Here is a 26,811-nt window from a genome sequence, read left to right on the forward strand (position 1 = left end):
TCTTAAACCGAGGGATCATATTTCATCCTGCCTTCAGCAACCTTAACATTCTAAATACTTAAACTAAGTGTTTTAATATATATATTTCAAATTAAATCAAATAAATGTTCTCAATATCTATCAACTATTTTCTCTCATTCTTTATCCAAACGCACCAATCATATACAAAACCTTCAACACTCTTCTAAACCTTTAGCCTTATCCTTCAGAATTGCAGAGTCAAGACATATGGAATTTGCTTCACCGGGAAGTACATTCTGCTTCCTCCTGGCTTGTTTTCAAGTCCATGGCATCTGAGTTTTAAAAACGCGTGAATCATTCCCTTTTCTTTTTCCCATTTCTTTTTTTCCCCTTTCTGCTTTTCTTTCATAATGTGGTTTCATCAGTCAAAAGTACATGCAAGGGAGCATAAAGCCCTATTTGTACCTTCAAAATAAATAAATAAAAGTAAAAACTGAAGTTAAAAAGAGTTAATTTGAAGTTTAAAAGAATTCATTTGAAGTAAAAACAGAGGTTAAGTTGGAGTAAAAAATAGGTTAATTTGAAGTTAAAAAAGGTTAATTTGTTGAAATAAAGCTATCTAAAAATGGACGACATTTTTTTTTACTTCGTAGATTTTTTAATATAACATTTCTTACTTGCAAATGATAGAAATTCATAATTCTTCAGTGTCGACATGTATCTTGTCTTCCATGAGAAGCTGTCTTCGATGTTCATAATGTAGATTTTACAATTGCACCTTGCTAGTCAATATTGTTTTTCAACTTCCTTTACACACTTTTGGACCTTTTTTATAAGTGAGGGTAGTGGTAAAAATAAAGCGCTTATTGGAGTATGTTATAACTCCAGAAGTTTTGAAGAAGGCAACACCGAACTGAATTGGCACTAATAAATAAATAAACAAAGGTCGAAAACTTCATGATTTCTTTACTGAATCAAAGAAGCAAACAAATCACGAAAGATACGGTAAGAAAGCAGTAGAGTAAAGAAAGTAGAAAGCAATTATATACTCAAATTTATTAGACAAAAAAATATTAAAATTAGTTACATTAATATAAACTGAAAACTTTTTGTGGTTGGTAAATGTAAAATATTTACAACAGGTAAATAAAGCATTTTCCAAACCAAAATCAATTACTAGTATGGTAACAAATACCACCACTTTTTTTTCTTTTTTTAAAATAATATACTCATTTTACTTAAAATCAATGTAAAAATTACACAAAATATAATTAAAATAATAATATAAATCTTATTATGTTTAATATTCAGTTAAAAGTAACATCTTGTGTCAAAAATAAAGGCATAAAAATAAAATAAACCATAATTTTTGTGCAGGTACATTTTTTGTACCATATAGGACAAGAAGTGAGGATATTTTTACAAACAAAGTTTGATCGATATGTTTTTTAAAAAAATTGGAGATTGTTATTTGTACTTAAATCATTTATGTCTGTATTAATAAAAATGAAGAATCTGAGCAGATTAAATGTAATAGAAATTTGTTTGACTAGTTCTCACATAATATACTTCCATATAATATAAAGTATAGAAATATAAAAAATATAAAAAGGCAGGTTTATTAACCACGAATGTCTTCCTCTTGGAGTTTCAATATTTGCATCAAAACAATGGAAAGAACAGCGTTGACGATTTTTTTACAGCAGAGAAAGATAACGAGTCCACTAACCCATGCCGATCGTTGCTCTAGGAACCATGTCAGCTCATCTGCGCAACCATAATAATAAGCATTTCCAGTAACCGTGTCTCTGCAGTTTGTCGGTAAGGGTCTTCTCAGGTTGATATAATCATCTGGACCTTCGGCCCCACAGCAGCCGATCTGTAAAAAAAAAAGTTTAATATGTTGATCAAAGTGGTATACCAATGGACTACATTTGTCTGAAGTGTGGACAGTGTTGCAGTCGCATCATCATAAGCTGGGTATAGAATGATTAATTTGAGCATCATCGCCTTAATAACCGGATGCACTGCTGACCTAAACGTGCTATTATCCATTAACACTGCAACTCCAGCCATTCCGAGGATAAACAGCAGCAGTTGCATTACGACATTCTAAAAAACCATAGGGTCTTAGTTTTACATTTACACATAAATTATAGAATAACATCAATTACAGCTGCAATTAAGGTTGAATTATCAGAAACAGTTGCAGCACAGCTGACAAAACCGGTGGCCGAGACGAGTATAGCTGCTATGATTATGATATAAAGGCCAATATAGAAGGACTGGATTTCAACCATTGATACCCATTCTTGGATGTCGCTGTCAAACCTCAGCCAAAAACAAAGACCGATAACAGCTAGTGCGATCAACTAAAACAAACATTACAAATAATAGGTAAAACATACTAGATAATAATAGTTTGGAGAATACAAAAACAATAGTTATGTCTGATTTTCTAGGCAAAGCATTAGTATCAATGGTGTTTTAATCCTGTACATTCCGGCCTGAAGACTGGAAGGTCCTATCTCGTGGTGCATCCTGTTGTAAAGTGGCATGTGCTAATGGTCCAGCTCCATCAGCAGACATTCATAACGACCTAGGTCATGTGTAGAATGTTGATGAGGGGGTAGGCACAATAGATTTGCTATGCAGTCATCGAATATCAAGCTCAACAGTGCTCTTTTCTTCTTCGTCTATCTGCTTTTTCAACTTGTTTTTTTTTCTTCTTGTCTTCAATCAATGTCAATGTACCCACCTGTTGCATTTTCCCATGAATTGGAGATGCATTAGTCTTATTAGTCATCCTGAGACCAGATTTGAGTAAAAAATTAACAGTGTGGGACCCAGAGGTGCTAAGTCCTACTCCATATTACATTTTAGATCAACCTGTGTACTATGTTAAGACCATAAAGCCTGTTCTTATGTTTCTGATGATTCATGACAGAGTTGGCATTCTATCTGTTTTTCATTTTTTCCCCCTCAAGGCAGTAATTAAGACAGATGACACTGAAGCCTGCTGAGATGGATAGATTTTGTTTTTCTGGTTGAGATGTTGATAAACCTCTTTGACAGACCCTCCCAAGTGGTAAACTTTGGAAGAAAGGCCAAAGCTTAAAAAATGGTCCTAAATATGGTACATTGATGCAGCATAGATGTGACAAGTAGTGTAGGGGTAAAGGACCGAATTCCACCATAGCACAACCCCTTGGAGTGGCTATATTCCAAGCAGAGGTCCAAGCACTGGTTAATTAGCCAAAGAAGGTTAGCCCTTTCACCCATGCGAACCACAAGGCACACCAGAAAGTATGCTGATGGAGCTGTAAAAATGACCCGAGAAAGAAAATCTCAACTGGACATACGCACCAGGTATGCAGCTAAGAGATTAACAAATAACTCAAAAGAAGAAGAAGGAACTCCTTTCCCTCAGCAGGCAGGATTTGGTAAAGTATATTGGCCTCTTATACCAACTACTGCCCTCTTAATTACTCAGAACCTGTCATCCTTTGTAGGAAACTCTGTCAATAGAAACTGGAGTGATTGGCACATATCCTTTGTGTACTAGTCAGCATACACGACTTTAGTAAGGCAGTTCTCCATTTTTAATGTTTTTTTTTTGTTTTTTTTTTTGTATGCCTCTCGGAGACTGGATTTTAACATTCATACGGCTGTCCCAATTACCATAGAAAGCCTGGTTTTATTAGAGAACTTATTCTTGTATTATATCACAATCTTTTACAATGTCAGAAGCGGAAGTTTTGACTGAAATAAAACCTGATGCCTAGATCGACGCAGCGTCAAAAGTGTGTCCATTGGTTGTAAAGCATTATTACCAGAAGCTGTAAAACTGGGAAGGCGGAATCGACTCAAAATCATCATTGCCTCAAATTGAAAAATGGTCTAACCTCTCTCTCTCTTTCTCATTGTGTAGGGGTTAGGAGACCGACTTAAGGTTAAATGTATCCACTATAGTGCGTACACGTGCAGCGTTTATAAAATTTATTTGACATCATCTAGCCTAGGGCCAAAAATTTTTCGTTTTATAAACGGATTAGTAATCTATAAAACATTTAAATTAAAAACAAAACAAAAATAAAACGTGCAGTTTGACAATTAGTTTAAACTATTCATTGTTCAAACGGCTTGTATTGAGCAAAAAAAATAGTGTTTGCCTAGTCAAAATAATTTCGCAAAAAATACGATCCCAAAATATACGGTAAAAATAAAACCGAATGACTCATGCAGAATTGTATATGGGGCGAACAACGCAAACCCGTATAGCTTTTCCCATCAGATCAACCCTTTTGACATTTCAAATTAACCGTTTCTAACGTCAAATTAACTCTTTTTAACTTAATATTAACCCTTTTACATTTCAAATTAACCGTTTCTAACGTCAAATCAACTCTTTTTAACTTAATATTAACCCTTTTACATTACAAATTAACCGTTTTAAACTTCAATTTAACTCTTTTTAACTTAATATTAACCCTTTTACATTACAAATTAACCGTTTTAAACTTCAATTTATCTCTTTTTAACTTAATATTAACCCTTTTTACATTAAAAATTAACCGTTTCAACTTCCTAATTAACAATATTTAACTTCAAATTAACCTTTTTACATTTCAAATTAACCGTTTTTAACTTCAATTTAACTCTTTTTAACTTAATATTAACCCTTTTACATTACAAATTAAACGTTTTTAACTTCAATTTAACTCTTTTTAACTTACTATTAACCCTTTTTACATTACAAATTAACCGTTTCAACTTCAAAATTAACAATATTTAACTTCAAATTAACCCTTTTGCATTACAACGTAAACGTTTTTAACTTCAATTTAACCCTTTTTAACTTACTATTAACCCTTTTTACATTACAAATTAACCGTTTCAACTTCAAAATTAACAATATTTAACTTCAAATCAACTGTTTTTAACTTAAAATTAACACCTTTTTAATTTCAAATTAACCGTACATAAATTTCACCCTTCAAATTTCAATTTAACTGTTTTGTTAACTTCAAATTAACCCTTTTAAACTTCAAATTAAACATTTTTTAAAGCATTAAAAACTTAAGGGATGGAATGAAATATAAGCATCTAACATGAAATTACGGTATATTTGCGAATTTTTTAAATATAGCTTTTTTATTTCAAATTAGTCTTTATTCTCATTTAATTAACCCTTTTTAATTTCAAATTGGACCGGTTCAACTTTAAATTAATCCTTTCTTTGAGGCATTAAAGAAATTTAGGAGATAGTACGAAATATTTGCATGTCAAGTAAAATTTCTGTATGTTTGCAATTTTTTTAAAAATATAAACTAATTGAGCTCTTAGTAGATCATAAGAAAATTAATAATTACAATTACAATTCACTATTTAATTCATTATTAATTATTATTTTCAATTTTTATGCAAAGACGGTTGAGAAGAAAAATTGGAAATTAAAATTAATAATCATATAAAAATAAAGGATTCTTATTTTAATTATTATTTTTTAAACTATAACATGGTTCTTATTTAAAATGCCGCATGGAAATTAATTACAATTAAAATTAAAAATAATCTAAAATGAAATTTAAAAATAAGTGATTTTGCGATTAATTCGATTTTTTAATTATAAAATAATTGATCTAGAAAATAATTATTTTACAGTAGAAAAACATCTCGAATTAATTGTTTTTCTATTTAAGTTTATATAGGTAAATTTTAATTGTAATTAATTTTCACGTGGTATTTTAGATAAGAACAATTTTCTTTTTAAATTCTGAAATTAGAGAAATATCTTTTATTTTTATATTGAATTTCCTCTAACATTCAATTAATTCTAATATGGTCTTCTAAGAGGTCAATTATTTTTATGTTTTAAAAAACTTCGCAAATATACAGACAGTAATGATACTTTACATGTTTATATCTCATACCGCTTCCTATGTTTTCTAATTGCTTTGAAGAAAGGGTTAATTAGAAAGATTTCCCGGGTATTACTGTGAACTAACCCATGGATAATTGCGAAAATGTTCTGCTATAGCACTCCAGTCAGTCCTGAATGAATGGCATTTGTGCCTGACAAAAATGAAAAATAAAAGAAAACTTTGACAGATGAAAAATAGAACACAAGAGATGTTCGGAAGAATAAAAGTCACGAAGGTAGTAGAACAATTAATAAAAATTAAAAAAAAAAATGAAAACAAGTTCCCGTGAAAATAAGAAACGCAGTGGAAAAGCGAAAAAAACCGCCAGGGGGAAAATAACAAGTGGGCCGGATTTGGCGCATGAAGTGGCAATTGATTTTTAAAAACTTCTTATTTTTCTTGTTTGGAGAAAGACCAATAGATAATTCCAAACATTGAGATCAACGAGAAAACTTATCTTGTTGAAGCGTTCCATGGCTTCAGCCTGCCTCAATTTTGCCTTTTATTGATGTAATATAATTGATGTTTACATCAATATTTTGTGTTGTATTGGCATACGAGGAATTTCAAATAGGAAGGACTGATTATGCTGTATCCAGTAAAATCGAAACCTTTGGAATGGGATCAAACCTGGACTAATTTTTAGTGCAGTGTGAACTAATGAAGCGGCCATTGTGTAGTTAAATTATCTGCCCGATAAACCGAATTTTTATGATTATCCGATGGCATAATTGAAAAAGTTCCGATTGCAAAGGATCGACTTACCCAAGTGACGAAGTTCATGCACAGCAAAGTCCCTCTTATGACGGTTATTGACTTTTCGTAATGGACCATTTTTAAGTTTGTTTTTGGGTTGTATTTTGACACCTTATTCGTCCGAGCGAAACTTGGATAATACACACCTTTCCGAAACAATGACTATCTATCCTGATAAGATATCTCTTGTGAAATGTTTCATGTTTGCTTGAAACCACGCCCTCGTGATTAATTGTGTGACTAACTGTAATCCACGCATTTTCACCCTATATTCACGTTTATTTCACAACCGAATGTCTGGAATTTTATTTTTATAAATAGCTGTTTTATGGTTGTATGCACTCCTGGAACGCTTTGTGAGGTGCTGTGGAGATCCACTCATACTTGTGAAACACTTTCTTAGTATTTATTGATTTGTTTAAATGGACATGTCTTCTCTGTGTCGAGAACCGTGTCAGTCCACTTTTGCAGGCTGAGAAGGGCCCACAGTCCTCCACATCTCTGCCCGAGGGGCGAGGTTCCTCGGCCTCCGACTCACGGACGACCAAAAGTTAAAATGGCAGCCACACATTGACGCCGTCAAAGCGAAGGGAAAAGTGATGAAACTATTAAAGTTCGTCGGTCACTTTAGGTGGGGACAGGAAGAGACTCATGGAAATCACTGTACTAGACTTCGTTATATGGTTGCATAGCACTTCAGTCCGAAAAGCGCGCTTGCAGAGGTACAGGTACTTGATTGGATCAAGGCCTTTGAGCGGTTTGCGGCACATTTAGAAAAAACTAATGGCCAGCCTGTACCAGAACTTCGGCGAGAGCAGCTTGCTCTCAGCTATGCGCCGGGGTTTCTGGCCAAACCGGGAAATGCGCTTTAGTGTGCGATCCTTAAATACCAGTACAGTAGAATAGATCAGCCCCTTGGGAATTCGCATCGGCAAAGGTTTAGGGAGGGCAGGGATAACACTAGGAACGGTACTCTAGCTGGGCAATCGGCAGACTTCGCCCTGGGCCCTCCTGGTAACCAGGTGGTCCCTACCCACCGAGCTTGGTACGCTGGTTTTCGCCTGTCTACAGTTCTGTGTGTGATCGGTGAAGGTGTGGCGCCCACTTCATAGTCGCGACTGGTCATGCGCTTGAATTGATTCGAGACCTAGCGCGATTATTGCCGTCCGTGACAGGTCCTCCGTCGACCATTTTGTTGGAGAGATACCACAAGCTTGATTATCTCAACAAAACCGTATTTGTAGTCCAGATACCCAGACATTAAGTCTGGAGAGTAACTAAAAGGCGGACGAGGCAGCTAAGTCCAGGACGTCCCAAGCTACGAAGTTAACCACCCATGACGCACAAAAAGCATTAAAACATGATTAAAAGAAAGTGACAGCGTTGGTGGCCCGGATTGGTGGAGAATATCAGAGCTAAATTCGGTAGGCCCCTCGGAGGATCTGAATGAAAAAATAGGGATCGCCACCGGAGAATAGGGCATGTGATATTGTCACATGGGCTCATTGGTTAAGGAAAAGGTAGCTAAGGTTAGGATTTATGAGAAGCTCCTATTTACGATGGGCACAGTCGGTAGATGACCCTCGGAGGATCTGAATAAAAAAGGAGGGATCACCACCGAACCAAGAATAGGGCATATGAGGCTGACACATGGGCCCGTTCGTTATGGAAAAGGTGGCTAAGGTTAGGATTTACGAGAAACTTCTACTTATGATGAGCACAGTCAGTAGAGACCCTCCTCATCTGAGTCGTATAAGAGGGGTCATCCATACCCGATTAAGAATATGCTGAGCTTGGTTGATGACAACACTTTTGGGACAAAGCCTTCGTATGTAAAGAAAGGTTGTTCGATGTCCCCCACCTTGTTGAAGGATGCAATTTCTTGGCTTCATATAGAAAGCGTGTAGTATAACAATTATGCTTGTGCACGGCAGCGTGTGTTCTGGGTCCCCTGTTCCGATTTTTGGAGGAAATAGGATTGTTTTATTGCATAATACTGACAGCTTTGTGTTCCTAGCGTGAGAGTGAATGTATTTATTGACGAGTATGTGACGTACGAGATGGCTGATCGCGGAATATTGTGTACCCATCGTCCATTAAGTTATTTTGCAAGATTCAAAGGACCTGTTAAGGGACAGCGACGGAAAATCTAACTGCGCGATTAGCCTCAAATAAAATCATCACGAATACTCAACAATTCAAGGAATCCAGTCCAGAATTGTTCGAACCATTGCTGCTAGAAGACAAGACACCTCTATAAAACCCTCGACCCTCATCCTAATAAACAAAGCATCCCAAACCATTTCCGATCAATCCTCGAAAACGCTTCTAAGCGGTTATACTCATTAAGTCCTTTGTTGCTCATCAATCTCTTTCTTGAACGGACTGGACTTGAATCTCTTTACACTTATTAGATTTTATTTTTTATTTTTTTCTACAAATTGATATATAATCAATATGGCTGTTCTGATCTTCATATGACTCCTTATCTAAACTTTCCCCTACCTCCTTGTAAACACCAAACAATAAAAACAGTCATATCCATTTATTTATTTTTCTTTGCTTTTTAAATTAGAACGGTGGTGGGTAGAATAATAAAGTTCAGCCAAGCCCTTTTAAGCGTTGAAGTGGCTCGAGAAAATATTGCTCCAGCCAGCAGAAATTAGCGGCCAATAGACGTCCCGTTTGATATCGATTCCACCCCTGTCATTCAATCCGATGGATAAAATTAACTAGCCCAATGTTTAAACGGTCAAATTGAAAATAATCTCCCTCGGATTTGGATTTTCAAAGATAAGCTGACGTATGTGGATTTTCCTTGTATTCTTCTTAAGGAACAAAGCCTTTTTTCTATAAACCTCTTATTGCTTTCATTTCAGGCTCTTTCTCCTTTTAGAGAATCTTTAACGACTAAATAATAAATAATCAAAATTTAAAGTATTTTTCCTGAAGATGTTTCAACGTCAAGTGTCTTGGGTGGGCGGGGAGTAAGCAAGGGACTGCAGCCGTCGGCAAACGGATAAGGCTGAAGAGTGCTGAAGATGGGACAAGTAGGACATCGATTGCTTTTCCGTCAGTATTCTTCGGCCGGCTTAGGAAGTAAGTACCTTCCGGCTTAAACTCTATGCCTTCAAACCGCGACGGTGAAAACTTAAATTCAGTCTTTCCAGTTGATGCATTGAAATTTAGCAAGGAGTTCAAAGGTATAGAAATTACTTATTAACGTTACATGACCACAAATAATAATACGGCAAAAACGTTTGGAAAGATGGGTCCTAAGAGCCAAATTTAATTGTGGTTTTTCAATGAGAAACTACCTCGGAGGTTTTTAGATTGTGGTGAGTTGTGCGAAGAGGAGGAACTTGCAGCTTGATCTTGTCCTCTGGTCACAGAACAAAATTTTAACTGGTTAATTCGGTAGATTTAAAAGACGAATGAAGAATTCCTGATGTTATAGCTTTTTACCGTCAAATGAACCCTTTTTCACTTCATATTAACACTTTTTAATTTCATATCAACCCTATCCAATTTTAATTTAAACCTTGAGATGCGGTCTGGTGTGATGTAGGTTTCAGAAAAACATTTTCTTTATCGTGCCAACGTTTCGATAAAAAAAATGTTTTTCTAAAACCTACATCACACCAGACCGCATCTCACGATTTCCGAATAATCATCGACTTTTTAACGTCAAATAAGCTTTTTTTTGTTTAAAATGAACACTTTTTAACAACAAATTAAACTTTTTTTAACTTCAAATTAACACTATCCAATTTTAATTTAATTCTTTTTAACGCGAAATAATTTTTTTTGCTTAAAACTAACCCTTTTTAACTTCAAATTAACCCTTTTATTTTCAAATTATTTAAAGGCTTAAAAAACATAATGGATCGTTTTAAAAAATGTGCTCTTCTAAGACCATATGAAAATTAATTATAATTACAATTAAAAATTACATAAAAAGCAAATTTTTTTTTTTTAATTTAGATCTTTTGACGTATAAAATATTTTGGTTTTTACAGTATACTAGGTGATTTTTATTTTTATTTTAGAAAAATTTTCAGTATCTGAAAGTTAGAAGATGTTAAGAATTCATGATGTTACAGCTGTTTTCTTTCAAATTAACCCTTTTTAACTTCCAATTAATCCTTTTTAACTTCAAAATTATTTAAAGGCTTAATAAACTTAGTAGATAGTATGATATGTAAGTAGGAAAAATTGTAAGAAAATTGCTACCTTTGAAAAAAAAAAAAAAAAACATGTGCTCTTATAAGACCATATGAAAATTAATTACTATTGTAGTTAAAAAGTACATAAAAAACACATTATTCTTTTTTTAAATTGAATTTTCTTAACTATAAAATATATTGGCTCTTATAGTAGACCAGGTGATTTTATTTTTATTGTAGAAATTTTTTAAGTATCTAACGGTTAGAAGATGTTAAAAATTCATGATGTTACTGATTTTTTTCTGTCAAATTAACCCTTTTTAACTCATGGATATGGCTTAATATGCTTTGCATAAAGGGAAACAACTTTTTAACTTAAAATTAACCCTTTTAACTCCAAAATAACCATTTTTTACTACAAATTAATCGTTTTTTAATTTTCAAATTAACCCGTTTTATTTGCAAATAACTCTTTTTAATTTCAAATTAGACCGTTCTTTCAAGAATTAAAAAAACTTAGAGATGGTACAAAACATAAGCTTATTTAATAAAATTCCTGTATATTTGAGAATTTTTTTTTTAAACTGTAAAATAAGTGATCTCTTAAAAGACCATATGAAAATTAATTATAATTAAAATGGTTTTTATGAGTCGGACGCGTGTCGGCTTTCGCCATCTTCATTGTTGAGTTTGGGTGATTTCTGTGGAGTGAAGTTTTAGTCGAGTTTTTTATTGTTCTAGTCGGTCTTTTTGTTCTTCGGTTCTTTTTTCTTTTTAAGTTGTGCTATCTTTTAAATGGTGTAAACGATGTTTGTGAGTTATTGTTAATTGGCGTGTTTATGTCTTTTTTAGTGTTGAATCTTTTACGTTCATATATTTCTAGATTTTCGAGTATATTCATTTTTCGTACTTTATGTACGTTGTGTAGTGGTTTCATACTTGACGACAAAACTTATAATTTTATTTATTTAGAAATCGTGAGATGCGGTCTGGTGTGATGTAGGTTTCAGAAAAACATTTTCTTTATCGTGCCAACGTTTCGATCTTTATTGAGATCATCTTCAGGGCTCAAAGTGTTTGTCTTCTGTGTAATTGTGTCATTCTTGCGTGTCGTGTCGAAAGTGCTTATAATTTTATTAAAAAGAAAAAAAACATTTACTGTACAAATACCCCACAAATAAATTAACAAAAAGCTTCAGACACAATTGACAAATCTCCTTTAATCATAAACCGGAAAGGAACTCTCAAAATCGCAAACTCGCAGCACTCCCAAAAATACACAAACAAAATATACCCATAAGATCAGTCGTAAACTATAAACTCGCAAAACTCAGTATAACATTACTCAAAACAGACCTCAACCTAAACAAAACACATATTTTAAGAAATCTTAACGGACCAATTATGAAGATCAAAGACGTGCAAATTAAAAACCACCACTAAACTAATATCATTTAACTTAAAAAAACCTATATCCATCAACGCGAGTAAAGGAAACGATGGACATTGTTCGAAAGATACTAAACAAAAACTGTGACAAAGAATACACACAAATCACGACAAAAAGCTATTTCAAATTCAACGGACAAACTGACTAGGAAACCAACCATGCTCGTAGAATTATTTTTACAACATTTTAAATAGAAATACACCAAGAAATTATAGCAGAACATAACATCACTTCATCAGTATTTTATACTTAGGAAAAAATCCATATATTAAAAGTGAATGTTCGTACGTGTGTTATTGGTAAAAATGAAAACTACTGAATTGATTTCGATGAAAATTTCACACTTTGTTTTTATTAGTGCCGGGCGGGTTTAGAGACTATAAAATGGGCAAAATAATGGCCGTCAGGATGTACAAAAAAGGGATTCTTTATTATCTACCTCGGCAACGGTAGGTTGTAAAACCATCTCAAGTAAAAAGAATAATAATTTGTTTTTAATATTTAATTTGATATACTTTTTAATAGTAATAGCAATTAATTTCATATGATTAAGAGCCCAATTATTTTATGAACTTTTTAAAATTAATTAATTTGAAGTAAAGGAAGTTAATTTGATGTTAAAAAAGGGTTAATTGGAAGTTAAAAGAGGTTAATTTGAAGTTAAAAATGAAGTAAAAAAAGGTTAGTTTGAAGTTAAAAAAATTAATTGTAAGTAAAATGAAGTTATTTACAGTTAAAAATAGTTAATTCGAAGTAAAACAAAGTTAATTTGACGTAAAAAATGGTTGATTTGAAGTAAAACAAAGTTAATTTGAAGTTTAAAAGGGTTAAATTCAAATTAAAAAGTTAATTGAAAGTAAAAAATTGTTAATTTGAAATTAAAAACGAAATAAAAAATTGTTAATTTGAAATTAAAAATGTTAATTTGAAATTAAAAATGAAATAAAAAAATTGTTAATTTGAATCTAGAAAGAGTTGATTGAATTTGAACTGCATATCTACAACATAATGTTGACAAATTATAAATTAAATTTTTATTTTTTTATTTTTTTTAAATTATTATTTCTTACTTCTTTTATATTTATTTGGTTATTTTTTATTATTAATTTGAAGTTAAAACGGTTTAATTTGAAGTAAAACGAAGTTAATTTAAAGTATAATGAAGTTAATTTAAAGTTAAATATGGTTAATTTGAAGTAAAACTAAGTTAATTTAAAGTACAATGAAGTTAATTTGATGTTAAAAAGGCTTAATTAAAAAAAATTAATTTAAAGTTAAAAATTGTTAATTTGAAATTGAAAAAGGTTAATTAAATGAAAGAAAGCTATATATTTTTATTGGGGGGGGGGATTTGCCCGTTCAAATAAATAAATACTATTGCAGTGTTTCACACATTAGAGCAGATTGCTCAATGGTTTACCCCAAGAGCTCAAATGACTATATACATATTTATTTATTTATTTTACATAATTTTTATAGCCATTATTTTATATTTAGGAAAACTCTCAATTAAAAAGAAGAATTAGTTGTTTTTATAAATAATTTGATGTAATTTTTAACTGTAATTGTAATTGATTTTCAGACAGTTTATTACCATGCCATATAGTGAAATATGAATTTTATGTTTTGTATTAATTGTACACTTTGTATTTTATTGATTTTGGTTTTAACAAAGTTTCCACAAACTAAAAAGTAATAATAATAATAATTTACATGTCGTCTTATAAAAGCCCAATTATTTTATTTTATTTTTTTCAAATGCAGCAATTTTCCTTAACCTGCTTACATCTCATACCTTTGCGATTAAAAAGGGTTAAATTGATGGAAAAAACTAGCTCTTTCATAGATTGTATTTTCATAATCACCAGTATAGACAAGCATGAAAACAACTACATGATGTACAAAAAGGATGAAAAATGAACATAGTTCAAAACTGTGAAATATAGAAACACAAAAGATTTAACATTAAAAAACCACATGAAAATACAAATTAACAACTGTTGGTTATATCAACCCTCGGGGTGCCGGTGTATTTGAAAAAAAGCCAATTTGTAAGTATGTCGGGTTCGAATCCAGCAGCCCTGCATTCGAACCCAGGACCTTTACCTTACAGTGATGAGCACCGTGTCAACGCCTAAAACGTTGCGGAGACCCCCCCCCATTACTGTTCAGTGTTCACACACACACTATTCAAAACTTAAAAAAATTTGACACTCGTATTTCAGTACAGTTCCATAGTTTTATTTACATTTTGATTCTTATTTCTTTTAATCCAACCACCTCTAGCAGATGGATCATATATCCATTGTCTAATTAATCCTGCTAATTGAATAGGCTGTTTTTTGTTAAACAAAAAAGAAAAATACACCTATCCACCAAATCCTGCAAATATCACACTACAATGCTATTCCCTTAGAAATTTTTATATAATTTTTTTATTGTTAGAAAAGTAAAATGCGTTGTTTAGATTTATGAACGATGAAAGAGAGGCAGTGCATCGTGATTTTATGCGGCTTATTAGCACAGGTGCATAGCCAGTAAGTAATTCTGTTTTATTCACTTAGCATCAGTTTTAAAAATTGAAACAATTTCAGCATTGCAACAAGTTTAGCGTTCAAAGATATTTTGCCAGAAGACCAGAAACTTTATGACAAAATGAGGCCGCCCAAAAAAGACGGCAACCCTACTGTCGTTTTCTTCCATGTCACTGTGATGGGCTTGGATTCGATTGATGAAAACTCCATGGTCAGGAATAAAACACTAAATAAAAGTACTTTTTAAACATTTCTTTTCTTTTAACAAATTTGTTTTAGACTTATGTTGCTGACATATTTTTTGCTCAAACATGGAAAGACTACAGGCTACGACTACCGGAGAACATGACATCCGAATACAGGCATTTTTAATTTTTATTTCAATCTGCGATTTATAAGTGGAAATTATCTTATTTTTTTTAGATTGCTTGAGGTTGATTGGCTGAAAAATATGTGGAGGCCTGACTCATTTTTCAAAAATGCCAAGTCTGTGACATTTCAAACGATGACAATTCCAAACCATTACATGTGGCTTTACAAAGACAAGACTATACTGTACATGGTGAAGTAAGATTTCGCGCAAATATTTCGAATCATATATTTAAGTTTTTTTACCCGTTTTGTATTCAATGTACAAATTAGATTAACGCTGAGGCTCTCCTGTGTTATGAATTTTATGATTTATCCTCATGACACGCAAGAATGTAAGCTCCAGATGGAAAGTTGTAAGTTATGTTCGATTTTTGAATAAGAAAAATTGTCAGATTTTTAAGGGAAATCATTTTACAGTGTCTCATACTACTGACGATATGATATTTCAATGGGATCCGGATGTTCCTTTGGTTGTCGATGAAAAAATTGAACTACCACAATTGCAGCTCGTTAAAAACAAAACAGCAGATTGCACTCAGGTTTACTCAACAGGTAATTAGAAATAACTAATTATTGATTGTTGTATTTAATTCACAGCATATTCAAAGGAGAGGAAATAAATCTAACCAAGAAAAGACATTTGTTAATAAGAAAAATTTTTCTCTCTAAAATGTTATAAATACAATTCAGGGAAGTATATAGCTAATATACAGTCACTGGTATCTGAGAAAATGTCTAAATAAGGGTATATACAAAGATGATCTCATTTGTAGGTTATGCCAGGAGGAACTGGCACCAAATCAATAGATATAAACTAGGTCTTCTCCAAATTTCAGGGCATTGACTCAACTTTTTACAACTTCTTAAAAGAAAAAGTGAGTCAAATGTACTTGAGGAACTAGGAAAAGCACAAAAAGAACACAAAACCCCCACTTTCTAGTATTCACTTTATCATCAAATGAAGACTCTTTTTACCTTATCTGCAGTGACACCCTCAGTGTGATTATTGCTCTACGACAGGTCCTCTGTAGACCTCTCGTCCTTTTGTTTTTGGAGAGATACCACCATGAACTGGAGCTTCTTGGCAAAATGGAGGTCGTCTGGGTCCCTCGACACTTAGGGATGAGGGCAATGAAAAGGTGAAGGACCAAATTTCCAACGTTAAAAATGTAATAAAAAATATTAAAAGGAAATGGCAGCACCTACTAACCCGTGTTCTTGATATAATAGAGCTTTTTTACAAACCCAGTATGTGGACTAGATTGGTAAAGAAGCTATATTATATCAAGAGCACGGGTTGGTAGGTACCCCTCAGAAGATCTGAATAAAAAAAGAGGACTCACTACTCGACTTAGAATAGGCCATGCAAGGTTGAAACAGGTCTGAAGGATAAGGAAAAGGTGGCTAAGGCTGGGACATCCCATCCTCCAAACCTGACTACCATGATACAGCCCTCTGATGACAAAAATGCAATAAAAATATGATTGAAGGGAAATGGCATCGGCAGGTCAGAAGCTCCTACTTATGATGAGAACAGATGATAGATGACCCTTGGAGGATCTGAACAAAAAAAAGAGAGATCACCATCTGACTAAGGATAGGCCATGTAAGGTTGAAACACAAACAATTACTTTTGGGCTAAAAGCAGCACATTTGTCAAGCATGTAGAGAAATGTTGCTTGATGTTTCCCACAACATAGAAAGGGTTCCAAAAAACTATATTGATCCAGGGTGCTTGAGCAGTGAATATTTAGAACTCCTGATTTACGGATGGAACAGGTCTGTAGTAATGTATACGGTACTTTGTAGATTTTGTGTGTATTGGGAGGGAATGCATTTACTAGCATGAAATGGCCCTTGATGGAATATGCAGAATCCCATTGACCCTATTTGAGTGAATGGTATTTAAATAGGAAAGAATGTTTAAGAACAAATGAGAGTGTGCCTAAGTTTAAAAACTGCATGTGTTGAAGGCTGAAATGACCTAGATGGCAGCCCCGGAGCCTGACTTCAGCGGCAGGATGGATAAGATCAAGGTCTGACCCCGTCCTGCCGCTTTTTATGTATTATTCATCAAGATTTCCTCTACAGAAGAATTATCATCCATTAGTAATAGTATTTATTCCAATATAAGACCTATGTAATAAAGTATTAACAAGACAAAAACACTTTTTAGGGAACTTCACTTGTTTGGAAGTCGTGTTCGTTTTAAAAAGACGACTAGGCTACTATTTATTTCACACTTATTTCCCAACTTGTTTAATTGTCATAATGTCTGTAAGTATTTTCTATATCTAACTTTTATCCTGATAGCTGGTTAAAAAAAATAACGACACTTTTGCATTGTAGTGGATTTCATTCTGGATCAAACCTGAGGCAGCACCCGCTAGAGTTACATTGGGGGTAACATCATTGTTGACTCTTTCGACTCAGCACGCAAAGTCTCAAGCGTCTCTTCCACCCGTGTCTTACATAAAAGCAGTCGATGCTTTCATGTCTGTATGCACAGTGTAAGCATTTGAGATTATCGACAGCTTAATAAGATATTTAACTTGATTTTTGTGTGTAAGTTTTGTATTCATGGCGCTTATGGAATATTGCTTGGTCAACATTGTCCTCGGAGATAATGAAGGAACAAAACCACCTGAAAAGAACAGCCATGACAAAATATCGAGCATGAATTATAAAGTGAGTAAATGATCAACCAATTGCCAAAGTTCAGAGTGTAAATAGTTCTCAGTTACCAGTTGAAGTTAAGGTTTAAAGTTAGGTTAAGTTTTAAATGCAAACAGAATACAAAATATCAAAATAAGTTGAAAAAAAATCATAGTTAATAATAAAGTTTCATGTCTGTCATTAATAAAGAGTATAAAAAGAAATGGTCCAAGGAGTGAGCCCTGAGGTAGTAACAGGTCCAGATTATTGAAAATCTTACCAAAATGAAACCTACTGAATGGATTAATGTATACTACCTAATAACTGCTGAAATCCATTGACTCTTCCCTAAAAAGCAATATTTTTATAATACTGTCCTTAGAACTCATTTTAATGGAAGTTTTCTATTATAAAGAGCCAAGCTAAAGTTCCATAAAACTGTCTATTTCAAATGATATCCTATGAAATATCGATAAGCTCATTCTAAAAAGAATCCTTCCAATCCTAGAATTTCCATTTTATAACTTTAGCTTCTGTAAACACCACATTCCAGAAGCTTCTCGTGTCGTTGAAGCAATCTCTTTTTTGAGCTGAAACACTGGCCAGGTGCTTTCTTTTATAGGGTCCAGTTTGCTGCTGCTCAAAAGCATCCTTCCCTTCATCTACTTCCTCTGGGTTGAGGAGGTCAGCCAAAGAACTTCTGCAAGAGTGGTATCCTTGGTGGTATTCTGTATGCTATGTAGACGGCTGACTTATCCCGACATAATCCACACTGGCCACCCATCTACATATGATTAGATTAGTTGGGGCTAAAGTCCCATTGAATGGAGGTCTTTTTTTTAATCCATTGTCTAATGGATCCACATTTTTGGCAGTTTGGTATGGCATTAAAGAGTTCAAGGCCAATAGGGGGCCTCTTCTTTGCCCCTCTGCCCTGGGGGGGGGGGTAATTTTATTGTTTTCTTCGAGTAATGACAGGTTGTAATACATCCCGAACAACTCTATCCATTACTACCATTGTGGTATTGCATTCAGTGCTGCCTATGGCTATTTGTCTGTTAACGATCCCTAACCTTTTGATCTCCTTAGCATTGTGTTCAATATTCTCCGCTTGAAAGACAGTGGCAAATTGCCCAAGTCTTATATTTATTCTAATCCTTAGTTTCCATAAATACCAGCTCATGAACCATGCTCGGTTTTGGAGCAAACTGCTATACTATCCTTTATAAAGATCTCGTTCTCGCACTTAACCTACAACATTGGCTGAAAGAGAGGTGAATAAAAATAAATATTGACCCAAAGCCCCTCCAACATGTAATACTGCCTCCTAAATTGTATATCCCTTCTTATTAACCACATCCACTGTGAGCTGTACATCGACAAAATTTCTAATACTGTTTTGAACTACTTCAAAACAATGGGCTCTAATATTTTGGCTTGAGAATTTAATTTATTTACCTTAGAAAAAAAGTGACTATATCATCTATGTGTGATCCGCACAACCTCTTCCTTCATTTGACCCTAACAGCTTTGACAGTTGGTTGTGATGATATACCTGTACAGTTAATACATGTTCTTTCTATTATACTTCCTGTTCTCCTACATATTTTCAATTTTTCTATACAGAACTCATAGAAGCTACTGTGAAACATCTAAATAAAATTTCTAATCCCACAATGACTTCCAATAACCTTGCTAAAACTCTTGAAAAAATTGGTCCATTTACTACTTAGAAAAATCACAATCCTGGACTGATGGAATTGGACTAATATTGAACACACAATAATCCACATTGTGCTTGGATCCAGTAAACCCGTTTTTCATTGGTTCTGTTGTGCCAGCCACCTTGTCTGATTTAGTATGTGTAAATGCCTAATTTCCTCCCTTATTCTCCCCAACTTTGATTAAGGGTGTGTTCTGTACGGGGGAATAAGCTTAAATGCCTATATTTGTCCTTACAACTTGGAACCGGGGGCGTCGGTGGCCGCAACGGTTTAGGCGTTGACACAGCACTCATCACTGTAAGGTAAAGGTCCCAGGTTCGAATCCAGCGGCCCTGCATTCGAACCCGACATACTTACAAATGGGCTTTTTTTTCAAAAACATCGGCGCCCCGAGGGTTGATATGACCTCTGCTGTTGCGAATCCTTGTTAAAAAAAAAGTATAATTATTAATTCATAATTAATGTTACAAGAGGAGGTCTTTCTTAGTTGGTAGCATGCTGAAATATTAGAAAAGGAGTAGATAACTAAATTAATAGTTAAAACATTTAATTAAATTATATAAATTTTTTGTTTACTCCTTTTTAAGGGAACAAAGGAACTTCGTAACCATGGACTGCCTCCACCTCCGCCAAGGCCGACGATAAATATCGCAAACAAAAATAGAATGAAAGCGATTAGGATTGACAAATTTTCTAGGATTTTTTTCCCTTTATTATTTGCTGCTTTAAATGTAACATACTGGTGTCTGTTTGCTGAACACCTGTAAAAAAACCCACAACAAACTTCTTAAAAATAATTTGTTAAAGAAGGCAAAAATTTCACGGTTAGATAAGTATTAATCGAGTCATCAACACTAGTCACAAAATATATAAACTTTGTCATTTAATTGGACAAAAGCTAAAGGTTGACTGCTTTATCTATGTTTATGTATTAATAAAGGTTTCTTGACTAGTAGTACTTACGGTAATGAATGAAAAAATTTATATAGTGTGCAACAATCAAAGCTTTTTTTTTAATACATGGTTTCAAAGAAATAATATACTTGCAATGATGTTTTTACAGAAATAACTATTGCATCAACCTACAATACTAGATTAGACCATGTTTATGTCTACGAATAATAATATGTAATAAGATGTAATTGAATACAATTTAATGTAATTTAGGACAATTAGAACTAATACCCTGCATGATATTTCTAAATCTTACAAATAAATAAAATTAATCCCCCAATAAAAATATTAAATAATTAAACAAGCACTTAGCTATTGAAAATTTAAAAAATGCCTTGCACTTTAACTATTATTATAACTGTATTAATACAATCAAATATGAATATACAGAATAAGTGTCAGGTTTATTAAAAAAAAAAAAAAAATGTACATTACATAGATTACTTATACTAAATCGTTCCCTTGGATTAAATAAACAATGTGATTCAATCCAAAATAAAGTTAAAACAATACAGTCCTCATCCTTCCACTACAATGCACAGTGAAACCTCAGATCCAGAGATCCTCTGTTTTCATAACAGATGCACTAGCATGAAAGGTTTGGGTAAGTGACGTTGAAGGGAATATTGATATAACAGAAGACTGAATGTTGGAACGTTGAGCTCAACTAGGTATATTCGAATCGGTCTGATTAGTGTTTTGTATATTATGAGTTTGTTATTCCAGTGTTAGGTCAAAGTAGGTCTGTCTTTTTAGTTTACTGAATATCCAGACTTTTTAGTACAAAGTTGATTTTAACATGGATGTGTTTTTCACTTGGAAGCACAGTTTTTTGTTGGGTTGGAATAGGTTAGGGTTATGTACAGGTTTTCATATGAATGATTCAATGTTTCTCTATGTAACTGAAAAATATGCAAGTGCGAGTATTTGTGTTTATCTTAATTTTTACCAAAGTAATGGTAAGTTACTTTCGTACTGTAGTAACTTGATGTTACTTACCATCGGCTTTAATTTATGTAAATCAAGTGTCAATTCTCACCTAAAACAAGGTATCCGAGACAAAGGACTCGAGGGTATAGTAGACCGTTACGAAAAATAACTTTTTTTGCACCTGAGTGAGGTAGCAAACCTGAAAAGAAGAAACAACAAAGCCCTCTCCCATTTATAATTTCTCCGTGAGAAACCAGTCCATTAAAATGAAATCATATTCATCACTCTGAAATCTGAACCTTAATGCACACGGAAAATTTATTCTATGATCATATAGACCTAATTTTAACATGGATATGTTTTTGGGGTGGATCCCATTTTCATGTTAATGGATAGAGTATATGGATTGGGTTAGGATTACATACAGATTAGGTTAGGTTGGGTTAGTTTTCATATCAATGTTGTTGAGAAAACATGTGAGTGCCAACATGAGCTTTGCATTTATCTCACATTGTATGAAACGTGTTTAGAAACTTATTGTCAATTATCTGTAAATAATACAAGATAATTATAGAGGAATTAAAAAACAAGACACAATTAACTAAACATTTTATTGACTAAGACAATAAGAATCTAACAATGTAAATTATGTATAAAATTATCGGAGTAGAATTTTATTAAGCATAACAAAAAGCGTTTTTTAATTTAATATTGTATTCATTTTTACAATCGGTTAAAAGGAAATAGTGAAGCGTTCTCGAGACGGAGTCACTGAATAAATTAAACGAATCCGGCGGTATTTAGGCTATGTTTAATCAGGCGTTTACGATGTAGGAGGCATTAGCTCAAATCCTCTGCACTGCCGTGCAAATCCAACTCCCAGGCCTGCTATCACCACACATTTTACCATATTCCTGAAAAGGAAAACACAAAACTTTTTTTTATCATTACTATCTGCAAAAACACAAACAACCTGATAAAAACAATTATTTTAAAAAATATAAAGATGATCTCAATAAAGATCGAAATGTTGGCACTATAAAGAAAATGTTTTTTCTACAACACCAGACCGCATCTCACGATTTCTGAATAATTATCAATTAACGGTCACTAATCACCACGGATAATCATTATTTTAAGAATTGTATATGTAAACCATCAAACAACTTCAAATCCCTGCAGACAATAAGCCACGTTTGGTGTGCAAACTTGGCCGGTAACTAAAAGTCTTCCATTTATGTGAAATTGTGACTTATATCAGATTTTTTTTAAAGCACTATTACAAATTATTGACGTAGAAATGATAAATGACTGTGTTTTATACTTATAATTAAGAATTCCTTCAACCTGATGATGAGCTATCAGCTCGACATCCGGATCGTTGAAAACAACTTACTGTGAGTAGGAACTATCTTTTTAAAAGTAATTATTGTCGTTACTAAAGGGTAAAAAAAAGGGCAAGCTTTATGTCGATAAGATAAAATTGATCACCTCTTCAACAACGTAGACTTGCAGTTGAAAATAAGTACTATTAATATTTAAGTTTAATCTCAACAGTTATACAAAAACAGTAAATGCCACGGTTAATTTGGGATAACAAATAATGGCAGACCTCCGAGGGTAGACAATGAGGATATCGTCAACCATAGAACCATAATCACTTGAGCTATCGTGACTTCAATCCACTCGGACACCACTAGTAGATCAGCGGCGTATTGAGCGAAGGTCCGTGGGTTCGAATCCCGCTCGTGGCACTAACTTTTTCATTTTTGTATTTTAAGACTGAAGAGGAACCAAGAGTGAAAAAAAGGAAATTTAGCAAAGATCGAGAGCACGTTGTAAAAAAAAGTCTTACCATTTAAAAGAATCGTAGTAGAAAGATTTGACGGTGGCGATGGAACTTTGTACAACGCCCGGGCTCCTGCCTGTGATCGGGATCATCTCAAATCTAGAAGAAACGCGAAAATGGAATTTTAGAGATTGACCTGCCTCGCCGGTTGTCGAATTTCCTCGGGCCTTTTCGAATTTCGCCTCGTCGAAAAGTCAAGCCTCGAGTATTTCGGATCGAACTTCGACACGCTGAAACGAAATAACGGAGGTTTCACACAATCAGATCAATTATCGCATGGACTCGCCTCAGAGATTAGAAAAAACGAGTTTAATGACGTCATGTTACGAGTTCAAATCTTTAACCTTTGCCCTTTTATTACATGTATACAACAGACCTATTAAAAGAAATAATTATTTTTCTGTATTTCATAACTAAAGACGAAAATGTCATTTTTTGTCTCAAACATTAAGTGATATGTGATTTCTTAGTGACCTGTTGTTTCATAATTTATTGAAGTCGTGTGTAGCGGTCAAAAAGAGGTAGTTTTTTACCTTTTTCATTTTTTTGCCGACATTTCGACCTTTATTCGGGTTATCTTCAAAGCAAAAAGTGCGGTGCTATTCTTGTGGTGTCGTATGGTTTTGTGTGAAAGTCTAAGAAAAGAACAACAAAAAAACTGTAAACACAACACTTTGACAGAAAACCAATATGAAAACCCAACAATAGCACCACACTTTATTCCCTAAAGATGATCTGAATAAAAGTAGAAACGCTGTACAAAAAAATTAAAAAGGTGTTTTTCAAATTTACCTCACTCTTGACCGCTCCTCACGACTTCAACTAATTATAGAATATAACCTTCGGGACAGTTTGTTTTATTGAATTAGTTGGAACGAACTAGGTATTTAATGCTTTTTAATAAAAGTGACACAAGTCGAAAAATTCTAAAAATCGGTTTATTTAGTTTTCAGTATGTATTCAGGTGTGTGATGCCACAGAATAAATGACAACTGTAAGTGGATTCATTCCTGCTAAAGCACCTCCATGTGTCACTTTTGAATTCGTGGGAAGGCATTGTCTCCATTCACGAAAAGTGGCATATCATAGTTCTGTGTCCAACTTTGTAGCAACGGTGTAAGTATTTATCAACAAAAATGGCACAGTTGTAGTTGGAGCGGTTTTCTTCTTGTATAGTTAAGGAAGTTATGTTGTTCCGGAATAACTTACTGTTTTTATAATTACCGCCACATTACGCCTGCATGTCAGGGGATCGCAACTTCGAGTACATTGATTTAGAATTTATTTGCATACTATGTATAGTCTCAATTAATTTTTCTTTTTATCTAAGGTCTTAGTTGAGATGAAAAAGTTAGTGTCACGAGCGGGATTCGAACCCACGACCTTCGCCTAAATACGACGTTGCTCTAATCACTTGAGCTATCGTGACTTCGAACCACTCGGACGCCAACTCCTAATCTCAACCTAAAACTCGAATTTTCCCTCTTTTTGCCATTTTTTAAATGTCGTGTAATCAGGATTCGATTTCAGCGACTTATCTTGTGGCCACGTAGTTTTCCCCAAGCACTGCAGCCTTCTGGCTTATTGTGCCTTCCTATTACTTAGTCCAGTGCAACGCCCTAGCGTTTATCCACTTCTCCTTTTGTCTTTTTTTGGATCCATTCTGTGATGGAGGATTCTGCGTTTGTTTTTGTTATCCCGCGAATAGGCTCGGGGCCCATATATGGTCTTACAGATCCTCCTCTGGCCAGGATGGAGATCACTAATAGAAAACCATACGCGAAAAGGGCACTTTGGGCAAAACAAACATTCTGCAATGCATTACACTGGGTGGATAATGATAGCATGATCAATCCTTTTTAAAAAGATAGTTCCTACTCACAGTAAGTTGTTTCCCAACGATCCGGATTTCGAGCCCATAGCTCATCATCAGGTTGAAGGATTTCTACAACCACGTCTCTCGACATGAAGGTCTCCTGGGTCCTCAACCCTCGCCAACAGTCGCCTCTATTCGACTTGTCACAATGGTTGGTCCTTGCTGGGTGAGTCCCAGATGTTCTGTGGCTGCTTGAATGCTCTGACTGAGTCCTCGACTTGACTGTGACTACTGTTCACTGAGTGCTCTCATTGCGTCCTCCTGGTTCTGGCTGGCTGAGTCTGTCTGTCTGCTGCTTCCTTGACACTCGACTGTCGAATCGTCCTACATCGGACCGCACTTCGACAGTCGACTCTATTCGACTAGTCTCTGCCTTGGACAGTCGACGTGGTGTCTCGGCCACTGTCTTCGACTTTATGTTCGAAATCAACCCATTTTATACAAGTTTTCCAACCAGAGTAAGGGAGGAAAGGAAAAGCAAAAACTGTTGTGCCAGATAGAATCTGAGGGAGTTTCTATTACACAGCTACTCCTAGTCGATGGACATCCGGCGAAGATGTATATCGCCCACCCGGCTTATCGTGATCTCAAATGTATGATGTTTCACAGCTAGATGAACTGTATCTGCGACTTATTTCCCACACTAAATAATTCCGAAAGTCGAGTAGTTATTTAGTGGATAGATTATTCCATGTATCGTTCCTACGATCTCCAGGTTTGTTGGAAACGTCTCTTTGCTCCCCTGGTGAGCGACCCGTCAGATTTAAGGCCTTATTTCCAATATATGCTTGACATTTTGGGACCACTTACAAGTATTTCAACAAACCCGCGAGTGAAGACGGACCCGATTGGTGATCTTATGTCGGTTTAGCACAAGTAGTAGTTTGGTGTCCACCTGCGGTTACCACGGTACCCGCTAGGCGGCTCCACCAGTTCTGGAATGGCCTCGCCCTCAACTTTGCAGCCAATCATGTATGTATTAAGCAGGGGCACTGCCCCACTGACATCAGACTCGTTTACTCGTCCAGCTCTCGCTGAGGATTAGAGACTCGTCTCCCGACGAGGTCACAAAAATAACTAATGGAGCAAACTGATAACGACAGCAAGGGCGCTCGCAGCATTAGCCTGGACCTCGACTTCTCATCACAGCCGACTTGGCTACCGGCCAACCGCTGCACTCGGGTAACTGCTGGACCAGAATCCCTTCAACCCATGCAGAGTGAAGCGACTCACTACTTCCACGGCCCCGGACCTCTACCAACGGCTCTACACTTCACAATAACACCGGCCCTTCTCAGGTCCACCAAAATTACCAGTCACTAAATTAGCACGGCATAGGCCCCAATGTGATTTCCACCCATACCTCTTTTCAATTTCAAACTATTTAAATTTTCAGATTTTTGCCACCATCATGGCTGATTATTCTGGGTGTATTTTTGGAGTCCTCTTTGGAACAAATATGTGTTTTGGATATCCAATTTCACTTCCTGATTCAGTATTTTCAGGAAACATGGAAGATTTTGATATTTTCAGGCACACAAGCCGTTCCAAACAGCGATCTGGTCCGTATTTCCTCACCGTGTCGGCCCCTCCGGTTGAATTATTCCAAGTCGAAAGGGTAAAAAAAAGGGTCGAAGGACGCAATCCAATCGAATAATAA

At 34.6% G+C, this 26,811-nt stretch overlaps 2 protein-coding genes and 1 long non-coding RNA gene across 3 annotated transcripts; 1 reads left to right on the top strand and 2 right to left on the bottom strand.

Moving 5' to 3' along the window:
* Positions 1 to 1,002: 1,002 nt before the first annotated feature.
* LOC106673202 (tetraspanin-2A) lies at positions 1,003 to 6,800 on the bottom strand. The gene is made up of 4 exons (XM_014405227.2): positions 6,651 to 6,800; positions 2,136 to 2,333; positions 1,894 to 2,073; positions 1,003 to 1,840 (listed from the first exon to the last, which is right to left on the bottom strand). The coding sequence occupies exons 1-4, from the start codon at positions 6,717 to 6,719 to the stop codon at positions 1,583 to 1,585; spliced, it is 705 nt and encodes a 234-aa protein (XP_014260713.1). The 5' UTR covers positions 6,720 to 6,800; the 3' UTR covers positions 1,003 to 1,582.
* Positions 6,801 to 9,786: 2,986 nt separating this feature from the next.
* On the top strand, positions 9,787 to 20,597 carry LOC106671158 (glycine receptor subunit alpha-2). The gene is made up of 11 exons (XM_014402036.2): positions 9,787 to 9,844; positions 14,725 to 14,794; positions 14,852 to 15,002; positions 15,071 to 15,153; positions 15,215 to 15,358; positions 15,434 to 15,516; positions 15,581 to 15,715; positions 17,340 to 17,440; positions 17,513 to 17,673; positions 17,734 to 17,851; positions 20,130 to 20,597. Exons 2-11 carry the CDS (start codon positions 14,736 to 14,738, stop codon positions 20,307 to 20,309), a joined length of 1,215 nt encoding a protein of 404 aa, XP_014257522.1. The 5' UTR covers positions 9,787 to 9,844; positions 14,725 to 14,735; the 3' UTR covers positions 20,310 to 20,597.
* A 1,475-nt stretch (positions 20,598 to 22,072) lies between these two features.
* On the bottom strand, positions 22,073 to 23,534 carry LOC106671278. The gene is made up of 2 exons (XR_001341173.2): positions 23,282 to 23,534; positions 22,073 to 22,340 (listed from the first exon to the last, which is right to left on the bottom strand). It is a non-coding gene; the product is annotated as an uncharacterized LOC106671278 (long non-coding RNA).
* Between the last annotated feature and the right edge of the window lie 3,277 nt (positions 23,535 to 26,811).

Source organism: Cimex lectularius, unplaced genomic scaffold, assembly GCF_000648675.2.
Source record: "Cimex lectularius strain Harlan isolate CLEC.00 unplaced genomic scaffold, Clec_2.1 scaffold218, whole genome shotgun sequence".
NCBI lineage: Eukaryota > Metazoa > Arthropoda > Insecta > Hemiptera > Cimicidae > Cimex > Cimex lectularius.